The 19,345-nt window shown below is 48.5% G+C and overlaps 1 protein-coding gene across 1 annotated transcript in view; it reads left to right on the plus strand.

Moving 5' to 3' along the window:
• The first annotated feature begins 4,817 nt into the window (after positions 1-4,817).
• Positions 4,818-19,345, plus strand: part of snapc4 (small nuclear RNA activating complex, polypeptide 4) — a 34,889-nt gene continuing 20,361 nt past the window's right edge. Inside the window, exons 1-9 of the mRNA XM_038275294.1 lie at positions 4,818-5,202; positions 6,842-6,955; positions 7,061-7,095; positions 7,169-7,285; positions 7,353-7,475; positions 10,514-10,672; positions 10,753-10,837; positions 10,940-11,021; positions 11,110-11,211. Coding sequence (XP_038131222.1) covers positions 6,844-6,955; positions 7,061-7,095; positions 7,169-7,285; positions 7,353-7,475; positions 10,514-10,672; positions 10,753-10,837; positions 10,940-11,021; positions 11,110-11,211 — 815 coding nt within the window. The 5' untranslated portion in view covers positions 4,818-5,202; positions 6,842-6,843. The remainder of the gene's footprint in view (positions 5,203-6,841; positions 6,956-7,060; positions 7,096-7,168; positions 7,286-7,352; positions 7,476-10,513; positions 10,673-10,752; positions 10,838-10,939; positions 11,022-11,109; positions 11,212-19,345) is intronic.

The raw sequence follows: 19,345 nt of genomic DNA on the forward strand, positions 1-19,345 counted from the left end.
AGTTTAACATAACAGCTAGTTATAGTTTAACCTACGGGTTAATAGATTAAACAACCAGGTTAGGGTTAGCAAACCAACCAACAGTGGAACTAACTAGTTAACCAGCAGGTTTCGCTTCGTTAACTTCTGCTCTTTGGTTAAACTTTAAATGTTTCCTGTTTAGTGGAATCACCTGGCAGCAGGAATGAAAGTTTAGCCTTTTCAGACGGAGATTAGCGGAGCGTCTGATCGTCTAACAGGAGGCTGCTCTCATCAGTCCTTAGAAAACATCAAACAGACGTGTTTATGGTGTTTTTTTATTTAAGGTCTTATTATTTAACCAGATGTTGAATCAAACAGAAGGAGTGAAATGAATGAACTAACCTGTACCTGCAGGGCGGCTCTGATGATCTCTGCTGAGATTAAACTGGATTTTCCTTCCAGTTGTGGTCTGACTGCTATATTTCTACATTTTGGGAATAAATGGACGTGCAGCTTTGTTTCTAGATGTTGGAGCTCGGCCTGCTGCTCAGTGTGCTCTCTAAAGTGATTGACAGGTCGATCCACATATCAGGCATTAGATTGGCCGTGGGTCAGTGAGCCCCCCCCCCCCCGGGCATCAGGCAGGTCAGCTCTGGCGGTAAATGTTTCCACTCACTGCTTCATTCCTTCCATCAGGACCTGGTGGGGCTGCCTCTGCTCTAAATGCACCCAGCTTCTATGGTCCCAGTCCATCACTTCCAGTGCTCCCAGTTCAATGAGCTCCCAGACCATTGAGGGATGGAAAGGGTTAATTCCATGATATCTGTGGCAAAGGAAAAGATTGAATATAAATCATCAGCATGATGGAAGGAGCTGGAAGGTTCCAGAGGGAGCGCTGGGTGTCATAGGACCAGTTAGCAGGCTATAGAATATGCAAACTAGAAAAGCCATCCAACAGGTTCAGATGGTGCAGCTTCGCTTCTAAACCCAGTTAAACTTTCTGTTTATCGTTTCAATAACTTTGCATTTATCTCATCCAGTTAGGGTTCAGTTTAGTTTTTAATCTGAATAAAAGTGTCTAATTTAACTAAAAGGTCATTTTAGAATTAGTTTAGTTCTTTTAAAGGATTGTGACGCGTCAGAGATTATTGTAATATTATCTCTGACTCCTGATTAAAATTACATCTAAGGAGCTTCCTGTTCATTCTGACAGCAGAACTGTGGTCTGATCCAAGATGGCCGCCCCACAGGCCTGGCTCATTTATTTAATTATAAACCGTCATGTACAGCAGGCAGGGTGTCTGCATCAGATGTATGTAAACCAGGAGGAGACGCCTCCATGTCTACAGGACAACAAATAAAAACTATAAAAAATAAAATCACACATTAGGGGCGTCTCATCAGATTATATCGCTCTGCATCCTCTTCTTTGTCCATGAAGTTTAGAGATAAGAAGAGTTTCATGTGAAAAATGGAGAAAGATGGTTTGACTTTTAGAAATTAAAATTTGCCCATGATTATTATTATATTTAGTCTTTCAATTTTCCTTTATTTTCTCCTAAAAATAAAATCTTTCTTAGAGAATTCAGGTAAGTTTTTAATTCTGGGGAAAAGTCAGTAGTCATCATCATCCCATAAAGCTTTGCAATAGAAAACAGTCGATTTAAAATCACAAGATGAACAAATCTGATCATCGATGTCAGAAATTCCTCAGAGGGTTAAACACCTGTAAAGTTTTTAAGGTGGACTTCATTGGGTTTAGGAGGAATGGGAAGATTTAAACACTTTGTTCTAATTTTAACTCTTTCAGAGTTTGAGAAAAATTAGATATAAAATTTGGGTTTGAGACAAAATACTAGTAAATCGTTCCGTAATTCTTGATTATTTAATTTGATTATCTGTGATAGTTTGCCCATGTATCAGAGGTCCAGGCAGAGCAGAGCTTCTGTCATCAGGATTCTCATTAAAACATTCAGCTCTGCATCAAATATTTGGGGAAATAGCTCTAATAATCTTTTAAAATTCACCTTTCTGCATATTATATTTAATTCTGAAGTTTTCATAAGATATAATCCTTCCATTATTGAATAAATGCATCACAGAGCAAACACCTTGTTCTAGTCATGTACCTGCAAAGATTGATTTATTACTGTTATGTTTCAGCAATTCCCCAAAGGAGTTTTATCTGGGCTGTAGTTCTGTTTATAGATTCATCTCCAATATCATCAAATCTGCTGGTGAAAGAAGGAAAGTTTAACGAGTATTTTTTTTATATCAAAGTCACATCTAAGGAGAAAACTGACTCCGCCCAGGTTAGAAAATATTTTACTTGGAATATGGAACCATAATTGATTTATTGTTATTAAAAAAGATGGAAGCCAATTAATTTTTAAGTTCCATTCATGCTGTTAAATTAGCTGGTTTTTCTCCATTAATTAAATGACCTTTTTTATTATAGTGAGTTTTTTGTTTCCATATGAAGTCAAAGTTCCTCCTGTTGATAGAAGTGATGCTGAATCCTGATAAATAAGCAGGTTAGATGAGTCTGGAAAACTTTCTATTTGGTGAGAAATGTTCTTCCCAGAATAGATCAATCTCTCTGAGCCAATTTATTTAAATGAGTTTTATATTAAAGTTTCTCCCAAATATTAATATTTTCTAAGTCATTTTTATTTTTATGCGCACCCAGATATTTAACACTGGATTTTATAGGAATATTAAAAGCAGCAGATATTGGACAGTTTTTAAGAGGCAAAATTTCACATTTGTTTAAATTTAATTTAATTCCTGAAGCCTTTGAGGACGTTTCAATTAATTTAAGGATTTTGGGAATTTCATTCAGGTTATTGAAGAAGGAGGTTGTGTCATCTGCTAGCTGACCAATAGAAAACTTTCCTTCCACCGATAATTTACCGTTTTTAATTGAAATGGAAAACGTTTCTGCAGCAGCAATAAATAGCAGAGGAGAAATTAAACCTGCTTTTATTCCTTTGTTGATGCTAAATCTTTAACCCACTGAACTGTTTGTATCTTTATAAAATGTTTTAATTTCATTAATAAATTTAATCCCAAACCCAAATAAATCAAAAGCTTTGAACATAAATTCATGTTCTATCATATCAAAGACTTTATAAAAGTCTAAAAATAACACAACGCCTTCATGTTCCATTTAATGGTTATATATTAAATCCAGAATAAGGCGGATGTTATTATGTATGGAGCAGCTTTTATAAATCCAGATTGAGTGTCGGAAATAATTCGAGATATGCCTGATTTTAAACTGTTTGTAATCATTATTTAATGGAGTTATTTGTCTTAAATGATCAAGAAGTGTTTGATCTTTTCCAGCTTTGGGAATGAGCGTGATGACAGCTTGTTTCCTAGTGTGGGTGAAGCAGCCGTGCTCTAATAGTTCAGTAAACGTTCCAAACACAAGCCCAAAAATGACTTGTTGGACCACCGCAGCCTGGAGCTTTGTCCTTGGAGAAAGAAGCCAAAGCTTTATCCAGTTCCTCTGGTGACGCCTGCTTCACATGTCTGCTTAAAATTCTCATCAATTTCTGGAATCAAGTGTTGAATAGAATGATAGAATGTTTCTGCCATGGAGGTATTATATGCAGAAGAATATAAGTTGCTATGAAAAGTAAACATTTCTCTGGAAAAATTAAACTATCAGATTTATAGTCCCCCCCCCCCACCCTGCAGATCTTTTAGAATCTGTCCTTAAATTCCAGTCAAACCCATTTCCACAGTAACAGATAAAAACCTTTAGATAAATCAAACATTACCGCCACGTATCTGACTCTATAACCATTAAAACAACTATTTTCATTCATTTCAGACGGAACTATTCACAGACTGGATTATATTAAACTGAACTTCCAACATTCGCCACTGTTCGGCGCCATTTACCTTTGCGCCGAACAGTGGCGAATGTTGGAAGTTCAGTTTGGCTGTAATTTCAGGACATTTGTAATATATCTGCAGGGGGGGGGCTATAAATCTGATAGTTTTATTTTTTATTGCTTCTTTGCACAATATGCTTCACCAAGTATTTTTTGTTGTTGAATATTAGAGATTTTGCAGATATATTTTTAATACATTTTTTAGATTTACTTCTATCTTTCTAGCCCTTTTATAGAATAGAATAGAAAATCCCTTTATTGTCCCACAATGGGCAGATTTACAGCAGCAGAAAGATTATTGAAAATGGTCACACAATAGAATAAAGAATAACATAATAGGGAAGAGTTAAAATATAAACAATAAAATCCTGTAAAGTGTTTTAACAATATAAAACTGGAGAATAAATAACCAATATGCAGCTATGGACATTTTTACAGTAATTAGAAAATAGCAGCAACATCAGAGATGTGCAGAATGACAGCAGCAGGTTATTGAACTGACTAAGGTTTCTATCATTACATTTGATTGATTAGTTCCCGCTGGTTGGAACATTTATTCCACTCTGGATTAAATCAGTCTTTGTTCACTTTATAATAAAAGAAGAAATAAATAAACAGTTTTGAAAACTTCGGTTTTCATCTTTTTTTGCTTTGTGTGTCAACGTTTACGGTTGCTAAGCAACAGAGCATACAGCGGTAAAAGCCGCCGAAGGGTAGACCTGTTCGAATTCAAAGACTAAACTCTTCCGGTCTCCTTATTTTCAAGGTCTTCGAAGGATCCAGTCTAGGTAGACCGCGTCCTTGGAGGACACGTCCTAGGTTTTCGAACAGAGCCCGTGTTTCTAGTCACCTCCTTAGAACCTCACCGCTCCTGTTCTCATTGGATGTTGAGTCGGAACAGGAGGGGCTCTGATGAACTCAACAGCCAATAGGAGCCGGGTCCCACCCCACTTGCTTATGACGTATTTCCGCCTGCTAGCTGGATGCTACCGTGTTTGCTTCAGGATGTAATAAAGTTTGGTCCGAACTAGAAGAGAAGCCGGAAGCAGGTTTCTGGACTCTTTTCTGTTCAATAATCGCCACTGTTGTTTCCGAGGAACCAGAACCGAATCCGAACCGGCAAACGTCAGGACCGCGTTTCTGCTGCCGCGCTGCCTGATGGGTAAAATGCTAACGACCAAGCGGCGGTGATTGGTGGAGACGGAGACACCTGAGGATCGATTGGTTCCGGTGGGCCGAACCCGGGAGGACCGGGTCCACCTCACAGGTACCCTTCTAGACTGGAGGTCCAGAGGAGCATCCGAAACAGAACCTTCTGGACCAAACCAACTGCCAGGTAGGACCTCCCAACCCCCCCAGCAGCTTCTACACACTCTACAGGGTTCTGATGATGTGGGTCAGAAAACAGAAGCTAGAAGAAAAGGTCAGAGGTCAGAAACTGCAGTCACAATCTGGGTTTGTTCTGCAGCCTGGTGGACAGAACCACATAGAACAGCATAGAACAGAACCACATAGAACAGCATAGAACAGAACCACATAGAACAGAACCACATAGAACAGAACAGCATAGAATGGAACCACATAGAACAGAACCACATAGAACAGAACAGCATAGAATGGAACCACATAGAACGGAACCACATAGAACAGAACCACATAGAACAGAACAGCATAGAATGGAACCACATAGAACGGAACCACATAGAACAGAACCACATAGAACAGAACAGCATAGAACAGCATAGAACGGAACCACATAGAACAGCATAGAACAGCATAGAACGGAACCACATAGAACAGAACAGCATAGAATGGAACCACATAGAACAGAACCACATAGAACAGAGCAGCATAGAACAGCATAGAACGGAACCACATAGAACAGAACCACATAGAACAGAACAGCATAGAACGGAACCACATAGAACAGCACCACATAGAACAGAACAGCATAGAACAGCATAGAACGGAACCACATAGAACAGAACCACATAGAACAGAGCAGCATAGAACAGCATAGAACGGAACCACATAGAACAGAACCACATAGAACAGCACCACATAGAACAGCACCACATAGAACAGAACAGCATAGAACAGCATAGAACGGAACCACATAGAACAGAACCACATAGAACAGAGCAGCATAGAACAGCATAGAACGGAACCACATAGAACAGCACCACATAGAACAGAACAGCATAGAACAGCATAGAACGGAACCACATAGAACAGAACCACGTAGAACAGCACCACATAGAATAACATAAAATAGAACATAGAACAGCATAGAATAGAACAGAATCACATAGAACAGCATAGAATAGAACAGAATCACATAGAACAGCATATAATAGAACAGAATCACATAGAACAGCATAGAATAGAACAGAATCACATAGAACAGCATAGAATAGAACAGAATCACATAGAACAGCATAGAATAGAACAGAATCACATAGAACAGCATAGAATAGAACAGAATCACATAGAACAGCATAGAATAGAACAGAATCACATAGAACAGCATAGAATAGAACAGAATCACATAGAACAGTATAGAATAGAACAGAATCACATAGAACAGCATAGAATAGAACAGAATCACATAGAACAGCATAGAATAGAACAGAATCACATAGAACAGCATAGAATAGAACAGAATCACATAGAACAGCATAGAATAGAACAGAATCACATAGAACAGTATAGAATAGAACAGAATCACATAGAACAGTATAGAATAGAACAGAATCACATAGAACAGTATAGAATAGAAACAAACAAAGCCGAGCAGAACCGCCTCACATCTTGATCCAGAAACAGAAACCAGGATCTCGGATGAAAGGGTCTTTAAGGTTCTGGTTCTGGCCTCGGAGGGGGTGGAACAGAACCAGATAGATCCATTCAGACTAGACCTGCAGTAGAACCAGAACCAGGCAGGCCTCTCTGAGCGGACTGTCTCTGTCTTCCAGAAATGGCGGAGAACCTGTCGGCCCAGAGGGACCGCATCCAGAGGCAGGTGGAGGCGCTGGAGCGGCGCCTGGCCGTGACCCAGGAGGAGCTGGACCTGCTGAGCAGTGAGACCGGTACCAGCTGGGTCCTGATCCATCGGACCCCCCATCAGACTCTCTGATGAACAGGAAGGAAACGGTTCTGCGTCTCTGACTCCGCTTCTCTCTCTCTCTGCTTAGATGGTGAATCAGACGGGGAGAACCAGGTGGGACAGGTGAGACAGAACACCCAGAACCTCCTGTTGGCGGTCCGGTACGGGACAGAACCTGACAGGTCTGTGTGTCCAGAGTCCAGCGGACCTGCTGGCCCAGAGAGAGAAGATCCAGACGGAGATCCAGAACCTGGAGGACATGCTGGGTCCGATGAGCGGCTCTGGCAGTGACGGCAGCAGCTCCAGCGACGAGGTCGGTACCGGTCAGGACCCGGTGGCAGGGTTCTGGTTCTGGTGTGACTGGTGTGTTCTGTCCACAGAGCGAGCTGGACCTGTCTCCGTCTGTGGACTCGTGTCTCCAGCTGAACCTGGTCTACCAGCAGGTGGTCCAGGAGACGTTGGCCCACCTGGAGACGCTCCGGACCCGCAACCAGAAGCAGCAGGTGAGGACGGGCCGCTCCAGAACCCCAGGACATTCCAGAGTTCTAGTCCAGGGCCGGGTCTACTCCACATGGGCAGAACCGGACCCACAGAACTCTGCTGGGTCTTGGTGGCCCAGATAGAGATCAGAATCGCTGAAGATGCTCAGAATCCATTTCCCTCCTTGGCTTTGTTCTAGGGCTGGGCGATATAGAAAAAAAGCTTATCGATAAAAAAAATGCATATTGATCGATATCGATAATTATTGAAAAGATTTGAAACCATATTTTATGTGCAGCTCTGCCTGGACTTTTTATAATATTGCTAAATGATTTAATTTTAATAAAGAACACAAACACAGACTTCCAATTAAATCTTTATTCAACCAACTTTTTTAACCATAACAGAATTGTTTTAAAGAAAAATAACTTAAGAGACCTGAGTTATGTTATTAAATACTGACAAAGAATAAACTAAAGTGACCAGAAAAGTGACCAAAATAAATATAACAGATAAATAAATGCCCCCCCCCCCCCCCCCCCCCACCCCCGTTTCCTGCTTTAACCTGAGTTATTACTTTGAAGTTTCTGGCCCCTCAGCATTTTTATCTCAATTGTTACAACTCCGTGGGAAACTGCCCAGAACTGAAAATATATATATAAATATTTTCCCGAAATTCCTGAAGATTCCTCGGAGGAGAGCGGCCCCGGGGCCTCCACAGCTCGTACTCCTGCGGCTGTGAGCGGCTGAGATGATAAAAAAAAAAAAAGTTGGTTGTGTTATCAGACTGGTTTCACTGGTTCCCGACACATTTTACAGATGACTGGTTTGTTTTTTGTCCGACTTGCCATGACCGAAATACTGCCAGACTGCCGAACTACAGAAACCTTCTTTGGAACAATTTCCTCCGCCTCTCCTGCTGCGACATCTTCATGTGCTCTGTGTTGTGGTTTGAGAGGGCGGGGCTTGGTGACGGCGTGCCTGGGTCCGCGATTGTGATTGGTTGGGAGGAAGCAGTTACTAGCATAAACCTACATGCTAGGCTACAATGAGAAGGAAGGAAAACTGCGTTTCTTTTTTATCGAACTTTTATCGACTCTCTTTTTTTCTATTGCGCCACACGTCTATCGATCGATATATATCGTTATTGAATTATCGCCCAGCCCTACTTTGTTCTCACATTAAATGTAGACCAACAGGTGGACCCACAGGTGGACCCACAGGTGGACCCACAGGTGGACCCACAGGTGGATCCACAGGTGGACCCACAGGTAGATCCACAGGTAGATCCAAAGGTAGACCCACAGGTGGACCCACAGGTAGATCCACAGGTGGACCCACAGGTAGATCCACAGGTGGATCCACAGGTGGACCCACAGGTAGATCCACAGGTAGATCCACAGGTAGACCCACAGGTGGACCCACAGGTAGATCCACAGGTGGACCCACAGGTGGACCCACAGGTAGATCCACAGGTGGATCCACAGGTGGACCCACAGGTGGACCCACAGGTAGATCCACAGGTGGATCCACAGGTGGACCCACAGGTAGATCCACAGGTAGATCCACAGGTAGACCCACAGGTGGACCCACAGGTAGATCCACAGGTAGACAACCAGGTGGACCCACAGGTAGATCCACATGTAGACCAACAGTTGGATCCACAGGTGGACCCACAGGTAGATCCACAGGTAGATCCAAAGGTAGACCCACAGGTGGACCCACAGGTAGATCCACAGGTAGACAACCAGGTGGACCCACAGGTAGATCCACAGGTAGACAACCAGGTGGACCCACAGGTAGATCCAAAGGTAGACAACCAGGTGGACCCACAGGTAGATCCACAGGTAGACCCACAGGTGGACCCACAGGTAGATCCACAGGTAGACCCACAGGTGGACCCACAGGTAGATCCACAGGTAGACCCACAGGTGGACCCAATGGTGGACTCCAGCAGGTTTGCACTTAGGGTCATTTACTGAATAAGTTGACTCTCAGGCCACAATGCTAGTTATTTCTAAGCGTAGACGGGGAGCTAGCTTGGAAAGCAGGATGACCTGTTATGGGCCTTTCAGATAGGAAGCGATTTGCGCAAATGCGCTGAACCCCGCGGCTAGCGCTGCGCCGGCTGGGTTGCCGGGTCTAGTCATTTGTTTGTTGTTCCAGCTTTTGGTCAGCAGCAAATATGTATCTGACCCGTGCTAAGAAGCAAGCGCTAGCACTAGCCCTGCTAGTTCGAAGAAAAAGAGCAGCAAGGAAGAAGAGGCTGTGGGTGCACGAAACCCTCAGGTCCAGAGAGCAGCTTGGGGAGTTCCGGCTTGTGAAAGAGCTCCGTTTTCACAGCGACCGGTTCCAGGTCTACTTTCGGCTCAGTATGGAGCAGTTTGAAAGTTTGCTGGGGAGAGTCGGACCAAGGATCTCAAGGATCCATACAAATTACCGGGAGCCAATTTCTGGAGGAGCAGCAGTTCTACTCTGAGTCCTGAGCTCCTCACCCTAAGCTTTTCCTCCATTTTGCTTCCTGGTCTTTCCAGCCGATGGCCCGGTTTCTATTGGCCACGCGTGCATTCGTCACGGTGCGCCGCGGCGAGCTCGCGAAGCGGTGCGCTACGCTGTGCCATTGAAAAGAATGGGTTTCACAGCGCAGCAGTGCGGTCGTCGCAGCCTGTCTGAAAGGCCCATTAGACCAAACTGACGGACGGTCATGTGACCAGTGCGCCTCACTGCGGCTGCAGGTGGATCAGAGCACCGTCTGAGGCGGGTCATGGCCTCCATGGATCCAGATGGTTGCTGGTTGGGAGGTTTTTACCCGCCTGCAGCAGAGCGAGTGGATTGCTGCCTCTGTGGGTGTTGATCGTTAGGAAGAGGAAACACTGATGGATGCGCAGACGGTGGTTTGTATTTCAGCTGCTTTGACTGACCAGTGATGGACGTGTCTGCAGCTGCAGCAGAGAGCGGTTTGCATCTGATAGCAGGAACATCTTAAACCTGCCTGGAAGTCTGCCTGCCTCCGCTCTGGTCCCCCCCTCTCTAATCACAGGTACCGCCTTTGTGCCTGCAGAGGGAGCTCCAGGCCCAGATCTCTGGACCAATCAAAGCGTCCTCCAAGGAAGGCCCCGCCTCCTCCAGAGAAGGTCCCGCCTCCTGCCACCAGCATCCCTCTAAGATGTTCCTGGGCAGCTTCTTGAAGCCGTACTTCAAGGACCGGCTGACAGGACTGGTACCTACCGCCCCTCCATAACCCGCAGACTGACCCGGTGTCAGCAGCGGCCCAGTGACTGTTTCTGTGGTTCTGACCAGGGTCCACCAGCCAACCCGGAGGCCAAGCTGAAGGCGCTGAGGATGACGGGATGTCTAGACGACAGGAAGCTCAGGATAAGAAGATGTAGGAGGAAAATTCTTAGAAAACATGGTTCTGATGTAATGTAACGGGTCAGAACCTGGTTCTGCTCTGACCCGCTTCTCTAATGAGTCTGTCTGTGTTCAGGGGACAGCTGGCAGAAGACCCTGCTGATCCACTCGGTGACCAGGGACCACCTGAGGAGGGTGATGCAGCCCAAGCTGTCCAGGTACCAGAACAGAACCTGCTCCTCTGGGTCCTCCTGTCAGAGTCCGATTGGGTTTACGGTCCTTCTATACCCCCCCCCCCCCCCACAGGTTGGACTTCCTGTGCAAGAAGCTGTCCTCGGCCCAGGAAGCAGAAAGACAGCAGCTCATGGAGCAGATGGACAGCTTGGAGAAGGAGATCCAGCTGCTGAGGTGAGACGTTTAAACCCAGACCCATCTAACCCGGGCCAGAACCGTTTCATTTCCCTAGACCCATCTAACCCGGGCCAGAACCGTTTCATTTCCCTAGACCCATCTAACCCGAGCTGAACCCGGGCCAGAACCGTTTCATTTCCCTAGACCCATCTAACCCGGGCCAGAACCGTTTCATTTCCCTAGACCCATCTAACCCGGGCTGAACCCGGGCCAGAACCGTTTCATTTCCCTAGACCCATCTAACCCGGGCTGCGGGCCAGAACCGTTTCATTTCCCTAGACCCATCTAACCCGGGCTGAACCCGGGCCAGAACCGTTTCATTTCCCTAGACCCATCTAACCCGGGCTGAACCCGGGCCAGAACCGTTTCATTTCCCTAGACCCATCTAACCCGGGCTGAACCCGGGCCAGAACCGTTTCATTTCCCTAGACCCATCTAACCCGGGCCAGAACCGTTTCATTTCCCTAGACCCATCTAACCCGGGCTGAACCCGGGCCAGAACCGTTTCATTTCCCTAGACCCATCTAACCCGGGCTGAACCCGGGCCAGAACCGTTTCATTTCCCTAGACCCATCTAACCCGGGCCAGAACCGTTTCATTTCCCTAGACCCATCTAACCCAGGCCAGAACCTTTTCATTTCCCTAGACCCATCTAACCCGGACCAGAACCCGGACCAGAACCCGGACCAGAACCGTTTCATTTCCCTAGACCCATCTAACCCGGGCCAGAACCGTTTCATTTCCCTAGACCCATCTGACCCGGGCAGAACCCGGGCCAGAACCGTTTCATTTCCCTAGACCCATCTAACCCGGCTGAACACGGGCCAGAACCGTTGCATTTCCCTAGACCCATCTAACCCGGGCTGAACACGGGCCAGAACCGTTTCATTTCCCTAGACCCATCTAACCCGGGCCAGAACCTTTTCATTTCCCTAGACCCATCTAACCCGAGCTGAACCCGGGCCAGAACCGTTTAATTTCCCTAGACCCATCTAACCCGGGCCAGAACCGTTTCATTTCCCAGAACCATCTCACCCGGGCTGAACCCGGGCCAGAACCGTTTCATTTCCCTAGACCCATCTAACCCGAGCTGAACCCGGGCCAGAACCGTTTCATTTCCCTAGACCCATCTAACCCGAGCTGAACCCGGGCCAGAACCGTTTCATTTCCCTAGACCCATCTAACCCGGGCCAGAACAGTTTCATTTCCCTAGACCCATCTAACCCGGGCCAGAACCGTTTCATTTCCCTAGACCCATCTAACCCGGGCTGAACCCGGGCCAGAACCGTTTCATTTCCCTAGACCCATCTAACCCGGGCCAGAACCGTTTCATTTCCCTAGACCCATCTAACCCGGGCCAGAACCTTTTCATTTCCCTAGACCCATCTAACCCGGGCAGAACCCGGACCAGAACCGTTTCATTTCCCTAGACCCATCTAACCCGGGCCAGAACCGTTTCATTTCCCTAGACCCATCTAACCCGGGCCAGAACCGTTTCATTTCCCTAGACCCATCTAACCCGGGCTGAACCCGGACCAGAACCGTTTCATTTCCCTAGACCCATCTAACCCGGGCAGAACCCGGGCCAGAACCGTTTCATTTCCCTAGACCCATCTAACCCGGGCTGAACCCGGGCCAGAACCGTTTCATTTCCCTAGACCCATCTAACCCGGGCTGAACACGGGCCAGAACCGTTTCATTTCCCTAGACCCATCTAACCCGGGCCAGAACCGTTTCATTTCCCTAGACCCATCTAACCCGGACCAGAACCCGGACCAGAACCGTTTCATTTCCCTAGACCCATCTAACCCGGGCCAGAACCGTTTCATTTCCCTAGACCCATCTAACCCGGGCTGAACCTGGGCCAGAACCGTTTCATTTCCCTAGACCCATCTAACCCGGGCTGAACCCGGGCCAGGAAAAAAGGGTTTTTTTCCCTAGGGCCATTAAACCCGGGGGGGAACGGGCCCGAAAACGTTTCATTTCCCCTAGGGCCCATCTTAAAACCCGGGGCCGAACCTTTTCATTTCCCCAGGGGCCCATCTTTAAACCCCGGGCCCGAAAAAGTTTTTTTTTCCCCAACCCCTCTAAACCCGGGGAGAAAACCCCCACCAAAAAACCCCTTTCATTTCCAGGACCCCAAACTAACCCCGGGAAAGAACCCGGGCCCGAAAAACCCTTCCCTTTTTCCCCGACCCATCTAACCCGGGTTTAACCTGGGCCCGAAACCCTTTCATTTTTCCCCAGAAACCCCTCTAAATCGGGCTGAACCCGGGCCAGAAAAAGTTTCATTTCCCCTTTACCCCTCTAACCCGGGGTGAAACCCCGGGGCCCGGGGAAACCCTTTATTTCCCTTGGGCCATCTAACCCGGGGTGAAAACCCGGGGCCCGAACCCTTTCATTTTTCCCCCGCCCATCTTAAACCCCGGGGTGAACCCGGGCCAGAACCCCCTTTCATTTCCCTAGGGGCCCTTTTAAAATGGGCTGCAGGACCCAAAAACCTTTTCATTTTCCCCGACCCATCTAACCCGGGTGCGGGCCCGAAACCGGGGTTTTATTTTCCCCAGACCCATTCCCCCCCCCCCCCCCAAACGGGCTTTAACCTGGGCCCGAAAATGTTTCATTTCCAGGGCCCATCTAAAACCCCGGGTGAAAACCCGGGCCCGAAAACCCTTTCATTTCCCGACCCCTCTTCCCGGGCTGAAAACCCCGGGCCCAGAACCGTTTAATTTTTCCCCAGACCTTTAACCCGGGCCCGCGGACAGAAACCCTTTCATTTCCCCAGGGCCCCTCTAAACCCCGGGCCCGCGGCCAATTCCCTTTCATTTCCCTTGAAACCAAACTAACCCCGGGCCGAACCCGGGCCAGGAAAACCGTTTCATTTCCCTAGAACCCCCTTTTAAAACCCGGGCCCGAAAACCCTTTTATTTCCCTAAAAACCCCTCTAAACCCGGCCAGGAAAATTTTCAAATTTCCCCAGAAAAAAACTAACCCGGACCAGAACCCGGACCAAGAACCGTTTATTTTTCCCCGGGCCCCCTCTTTAACCCGGGCCAGAAACCCTTTCATTTCCCAGGGCCCAAACTAAAACCCCGGGGTGAACCCGGGGCCCGAACCTTTTCATTTCCTAGGGCCCATCAAACCCGGGGGTGAAACCCCGGGCCCCCGGGGCCGTTTCATTTCCCAGACCCCTCTAAAAAAGGGGGCCCGAAAACCCCTTTTTATTTCCCTAGACCCATAACCCCGGGCCAGAAAAAGTTTCATTTCCCTAGACCCATCAACCCCGGGGAGGGAAAACCCCGGGCCAGAAACCCTTTCATTTCCCAGACCCCCTTTTAAACCCCCCGGGAAAGAACCTGGGGGCCCGAAACCGTTTTTCCCTTTCCCCAGACCCATCTAACCCCGGGGGTTTAAATGGGCCCAGAAAAAGGGTTTTATTTCCCTAGGGCCCTTACTCGGGGGTGAACCCCGGGCCAGAAACCGTTTTTATTTCCCCAGACCCCCAAACTAACCCGGGCTGAAACCCCGGGCCCGAAACCCTTTCATTTCCCCTAGAACCCCTCTAACCCCCGGGCCAAAAACCCGGGGCCAGAACCCGGACCGAAACCCTTTTTATTTCCCCGAACCCCTTAACCCGGGCCCGAACCGTTTTCATTTCCCCCGACCCCTTGGGCCCGGGCAGAACCCCGGGCCAGAAAAAAGTTTCATTTTCCCCAGACCCAAACTAACCCGGGTGAACACGGGCCAGAAACCCTTGCATTTCCCCGCCCATCTAAAACCCCGGGCCCGAACCCGGGCCAGAAACCCCTTTTCATTTCCCTTTGGGCCCCTCAAACCCCGGGCCCGAACCTTTTCCCTTTCCCTTTGACCCATTAAACCCGGGGCTGAACCCGGGGGCCCGAAACCGTTTTTTAAATTTCCCCAGAAACCCCTCTAAAACCGGGGCCCCGAAAAATTCCCTTTTCCCAGAAAACCTTCACCGGGCTGAACCCGGGCCAGAACCGTTTTCCCTTTCCCTTGACCCAAATTTAAAACCCGGGGGGAAACCGGGCCCGAACGTTTCTTTTTCCCCAAAACCCATCTTAAAACCCAGCTGGGAACCCCGGGGCCCGAAACCGTTTCATTTCCCCCAGACCCCCCCCTAACCCCGGGGCCCGAAACCCAGTTTCATTTCCCTAGCCCATCTAACCCGGGCCCAGAACCCTTTTTTTTTCCCTAGCCCTTTTTAACCCGGGAAAAACCCCGGGCCCGAAAACCCTTTTCATTTCCCTAAGGGGCCCATCTAAAAACCCCGGGGAAAAAACCGTTTCATTTCCCTAGACCCATTTTAACCGGGCCAGAACCTTTTTATTTCCCTAGACCCAAACTTTAAACCCCCGGGAGAACCCGGACCGAAACCGTTTTATTTTCCCTTGGGCCCATCTAAACCCGGGCCCGGAAAAACCCTTTAATTTCCCCAGACCCCATCTAACCCGGGCCCAGAACCCTTTCTTTTCCTTGACCCTAACCCGCGCCGAACCCGGACCGAAACCGTTTCTTTTTATTTGGAAACCCCTTTTAACCCCGGGGGAAAACCCCGGGGGAACCGTTTCATTTCCTAGACCCCTAAACCCGGGGGGAACCCGGGCCAAACCGTTTCATTTCCCCAACCCATCTAACCCGGGTTAAAACGGGCCCGAAAACCCTTTCCCTTTCCCCCGGGCCCCTCTAACCCCGGGCCCCAAAACCCTTTTTATTTCCCTAGACCCAAACTAACCCCCACCCGAACCCGGACCAGAAAATTTCCTTTTTTCCCTAGACCCCTCTAACCCGGAATGAACCCGGGCCAAAAAGTTTTATTTCCCCGCCCATTTTTAACCCGGGGCTGAAAATTTAACCCGGGCCAGAAACCCTTTCATTTCCCCGAACCCCTTAACCCGGGCCCGAACCCGGGCCCGAAACCCTTTTTAAATTTCCCCTAGACCCTTATCCAAAAGGGGTGAACCCCGGGCCCAGAACCGTTTCATTTCCCTAGACCCATCTAACCCGTGCTGAAACCGGGCCAGAAAAACCCTTTCATTCCTAGAAACCCCCTTTCCCAACCCGGGCCAGAACCTTTTCATTTCCCTAGACCAATTTAACCCCCCGGGCCGAAAACCCCGGGCCCCGAAACCCCGGGCCGAACCGTTTCTTTCCTAGAAACCCTTTTTAACCCGGGGCCAAAAACTGTTTCATTTTCCCCTAGCCCATCTAAACCCCCGGCCAAAAAACCCCCACCCGGGAAACCCCGGGGGAGAACCCTTTCATTTCCCTAGGCCCCCTCTAAAAAAAGGGCCCGAACCCGGGGGCCCGAAAACCCTTTTCATTTCCCCGAAACCCCTTAACCCCGGGTTTAAAACGGGGGCCCGAACCGTTTTTATTTCCTTGACCCATCTATCCCCGGCCCGAACCCCGGGCCCGAAAAAAGGTTTTATTTCCCTAGACCATCAAACCCCGGGGCCCCGAAAAGTTTCAATTTCCCCAGACCCATTAACCCAGGCCGAACCCTTTTTATTTCCCTAGACCATTAACCCCGGGGCCAGATCCCGGACCAGAACCCGGCCAAAAACCGTTTCATTTCCCTTTACCCATCTAAAACCCCGGGCCCAAAACCGTTTCATTTCCCTAGACCCATTGGGCCCCCGGGGAGAAAACCCCGGGCCCGAAAGTTTCCCTTTCCCTTTACCCATCTAAAACCCCGGGCCCGAACCCCGGGGCCCGAAAATTTCATTTTTCCCCAGACCCATCCCCCCCCGGGTGAAAAACAAAAGGGCCCCGAAAACCCTTTCCCTTTTCCCCAGACCCCCTTAAAACCCGGGACAGAACCTTTTCATTTCCCTAGACCCATCTTTAAACCCCGGGCCAGAAACCCCCCCGAAAAACCCTTTCATTTCCCCCAGGGCCCCTTAACCCGGGCAGAACCCGGGGCCAGAAAACCCTTTTATTTTTCCCCGACCCATCTAACCCGGAAAAGAACCTGGGCCAAAAACCGTTTTCCCTTTCCCAGGGCCCTTAACCCCGGGCGAACTGAAACCTTTGGGGCCCGGGAACCCTTTCATTTCCCTTGACCCTTTTAAAAAAGGGGTGAACCCGGGCCCGAACCGTTTCATTTCCCCAGGGCCCATTTTAAAACCCCGGGGTGAACCCGGGCCCCGAACCGTTTTTTTTCCCCCGACCCCTCTAAACCCGTGGGTGAACACGGGGCCCCGCCCTTTCATTTCCTAGACCCATCTAACCCGGGCCAGTAAAACCTTTTCATTTCCCTAGGGCCCAAACTAACCCGGGGCCAGGAAACCCCGGAAACCCGGGAACCCTTTTTATTTCCCTGAAACCCTCCCAACCCCGGGCAGACCCGGGCCCGAACCCTTTCATTTCCCTAGACCCCTCTTTAAACCCGGGGTGAAAACCCGGGCCAGAAAACCCTTTCATTTCCCTAGACCCATCAAAACCCGGGGGAACCCGGGCCCCCGAACCCTTTCATTTCCCTAGACCCCTCTAACCCCGGGGTGAAACCCCGGGGCCCGAAAGTTTCAAATTTTTTATTTTTTTTATTTAAGGGTTTATTTGAACAGGGGAAAATTTCACATTAATAAACATTTTTTGTAAATGAGCCAGTGTTAAAATAAAAAGCTAATTTTTTTCCCCGTTGGGGCCCTGGGCAAGGTTTAGAATGCCCCCAAAAATAAAAAAAACAACATTTTAAAAATTAGTGAAACAATTAAATTTTAAAAACATAGTTAGGAATCTACATAAAAGTTGGACATTGATCTGTAAAAACAAAGACAATTTTTTACAAATTTTAAAAATTTAAAAAGCATTTTACAAAAAGGGGGTCAGACAGGCAGGGCAGAAATTTTTGATTTTGATTTTCAAAGGGTTTTATTCTCCTGTTTAACCCCTTTCCCTAGACCCATCTAACCCCGGGCCCCGAAAAAACCCTTTATTTCCCCGACCAACCCTCTAACCCGGGCCAGAAAAAAGGTTTTATTTCCCTAGACCCATCTAACCCGGGCCAGAAACCTTTCCCTTTCCCTTTGCCCCTCTTTAAAACCCCGGGCTGCGGACCAGAAACCCTTTCATTTCCCTAGGAAAATCTAACCCGGGCTGAAACCCGGGCCAGAACCCTTTCATTTCCTAGACCCATCTAACCCCGGGTGAAAACCCGGGCCAGAACCGTTTCTTTTTCCCCCGCCCAAACTTAAAAACCCCGGGCTGAACCGGGCCAGAACGTTTCTTTTTTTAGACCCATCTTTAAATTAGGGTGCGGACCAGAACCATTTCATTTTCCCCTTGAAACCCTTTTAACCCGGGCTGCGGACCCGAACCGTTTTTATTTCCCCAGACCCCTCTAACCCCCGGGTGAACCTGGGCAGAACCCCTTTCATTTCCCTAGCCCATTAACCCCGGGTGAACCTGGGCCAGAAACCGTTTATTTTCCCAGCCCAAACTAAAAACCCCGGGCCCGAACCTGGGCCGATCCGTTTCTTTTTTTCCCCCGACCAAACTAACCCGGGCGAACCGGGGCCCGAAAACCCTTTCATTTCCCTAGACCCATCTAAAACCCCCCGGGTTTAACCCGGGCCAGAACCCTTTTTATTTCCCCAGACCCTCTAACCCCGGGGTGAAAACCCGGGCCCCCGAAAACCCTTTTTTTTCCCTGACCATTTTAACTTGGGGGTGCGGACCAGAACCATTTCATTTTCCCTAGACCCATCTTAAAACCCGGGGGTGCGGACCAGAAAACCCTTTCATTTCCCTAGAACCAAACTAACCCGGGGCTGAAACCCGGGCCAGGAAAAACCGTTTCCCTTTCCCTAGCCCAAACTAACCCGGGCTGAACCCGGGCCAGAAACCCTTTAATTTCCCAAAACCCATTAAACCCCGGGGTGAAAACCCGGGGCCCGAAACGTTTAAATTTCCCCAGGGCCCATTTTAAAAACCCGGGGTGCGGCCAGGGCCGTTTCATTTCCCTAGACCCCTCTAACCCGGGCTGCGGCAGAACCGTTTTTATTTCCCTAGACCCATCCCAACCCGGACCAGAAAAACCCCGGGGCCAGAAAACCCTTTCATTTCCCTAGCCCATCTAAAACCCCGGGCCCGAAAACCCCTTTCT

Source organism: Cyprinodon tularosa, unplaced genomic scaffold, assembly GCF_016077235.1.
Source record: "Cyprinodon tularosa strain WSP-4 unplaced genomic scaffold, ASM1607723v1 ctg951, whole genome shotgun sequence".
Taxonomy (NCBI): Eukaryota; Metazoa; Chordata; class Actinopteri; order Cyprinodontiformes; family Cyprinodontidae; genus Cyprinodon; species Cyprinodon tularosa.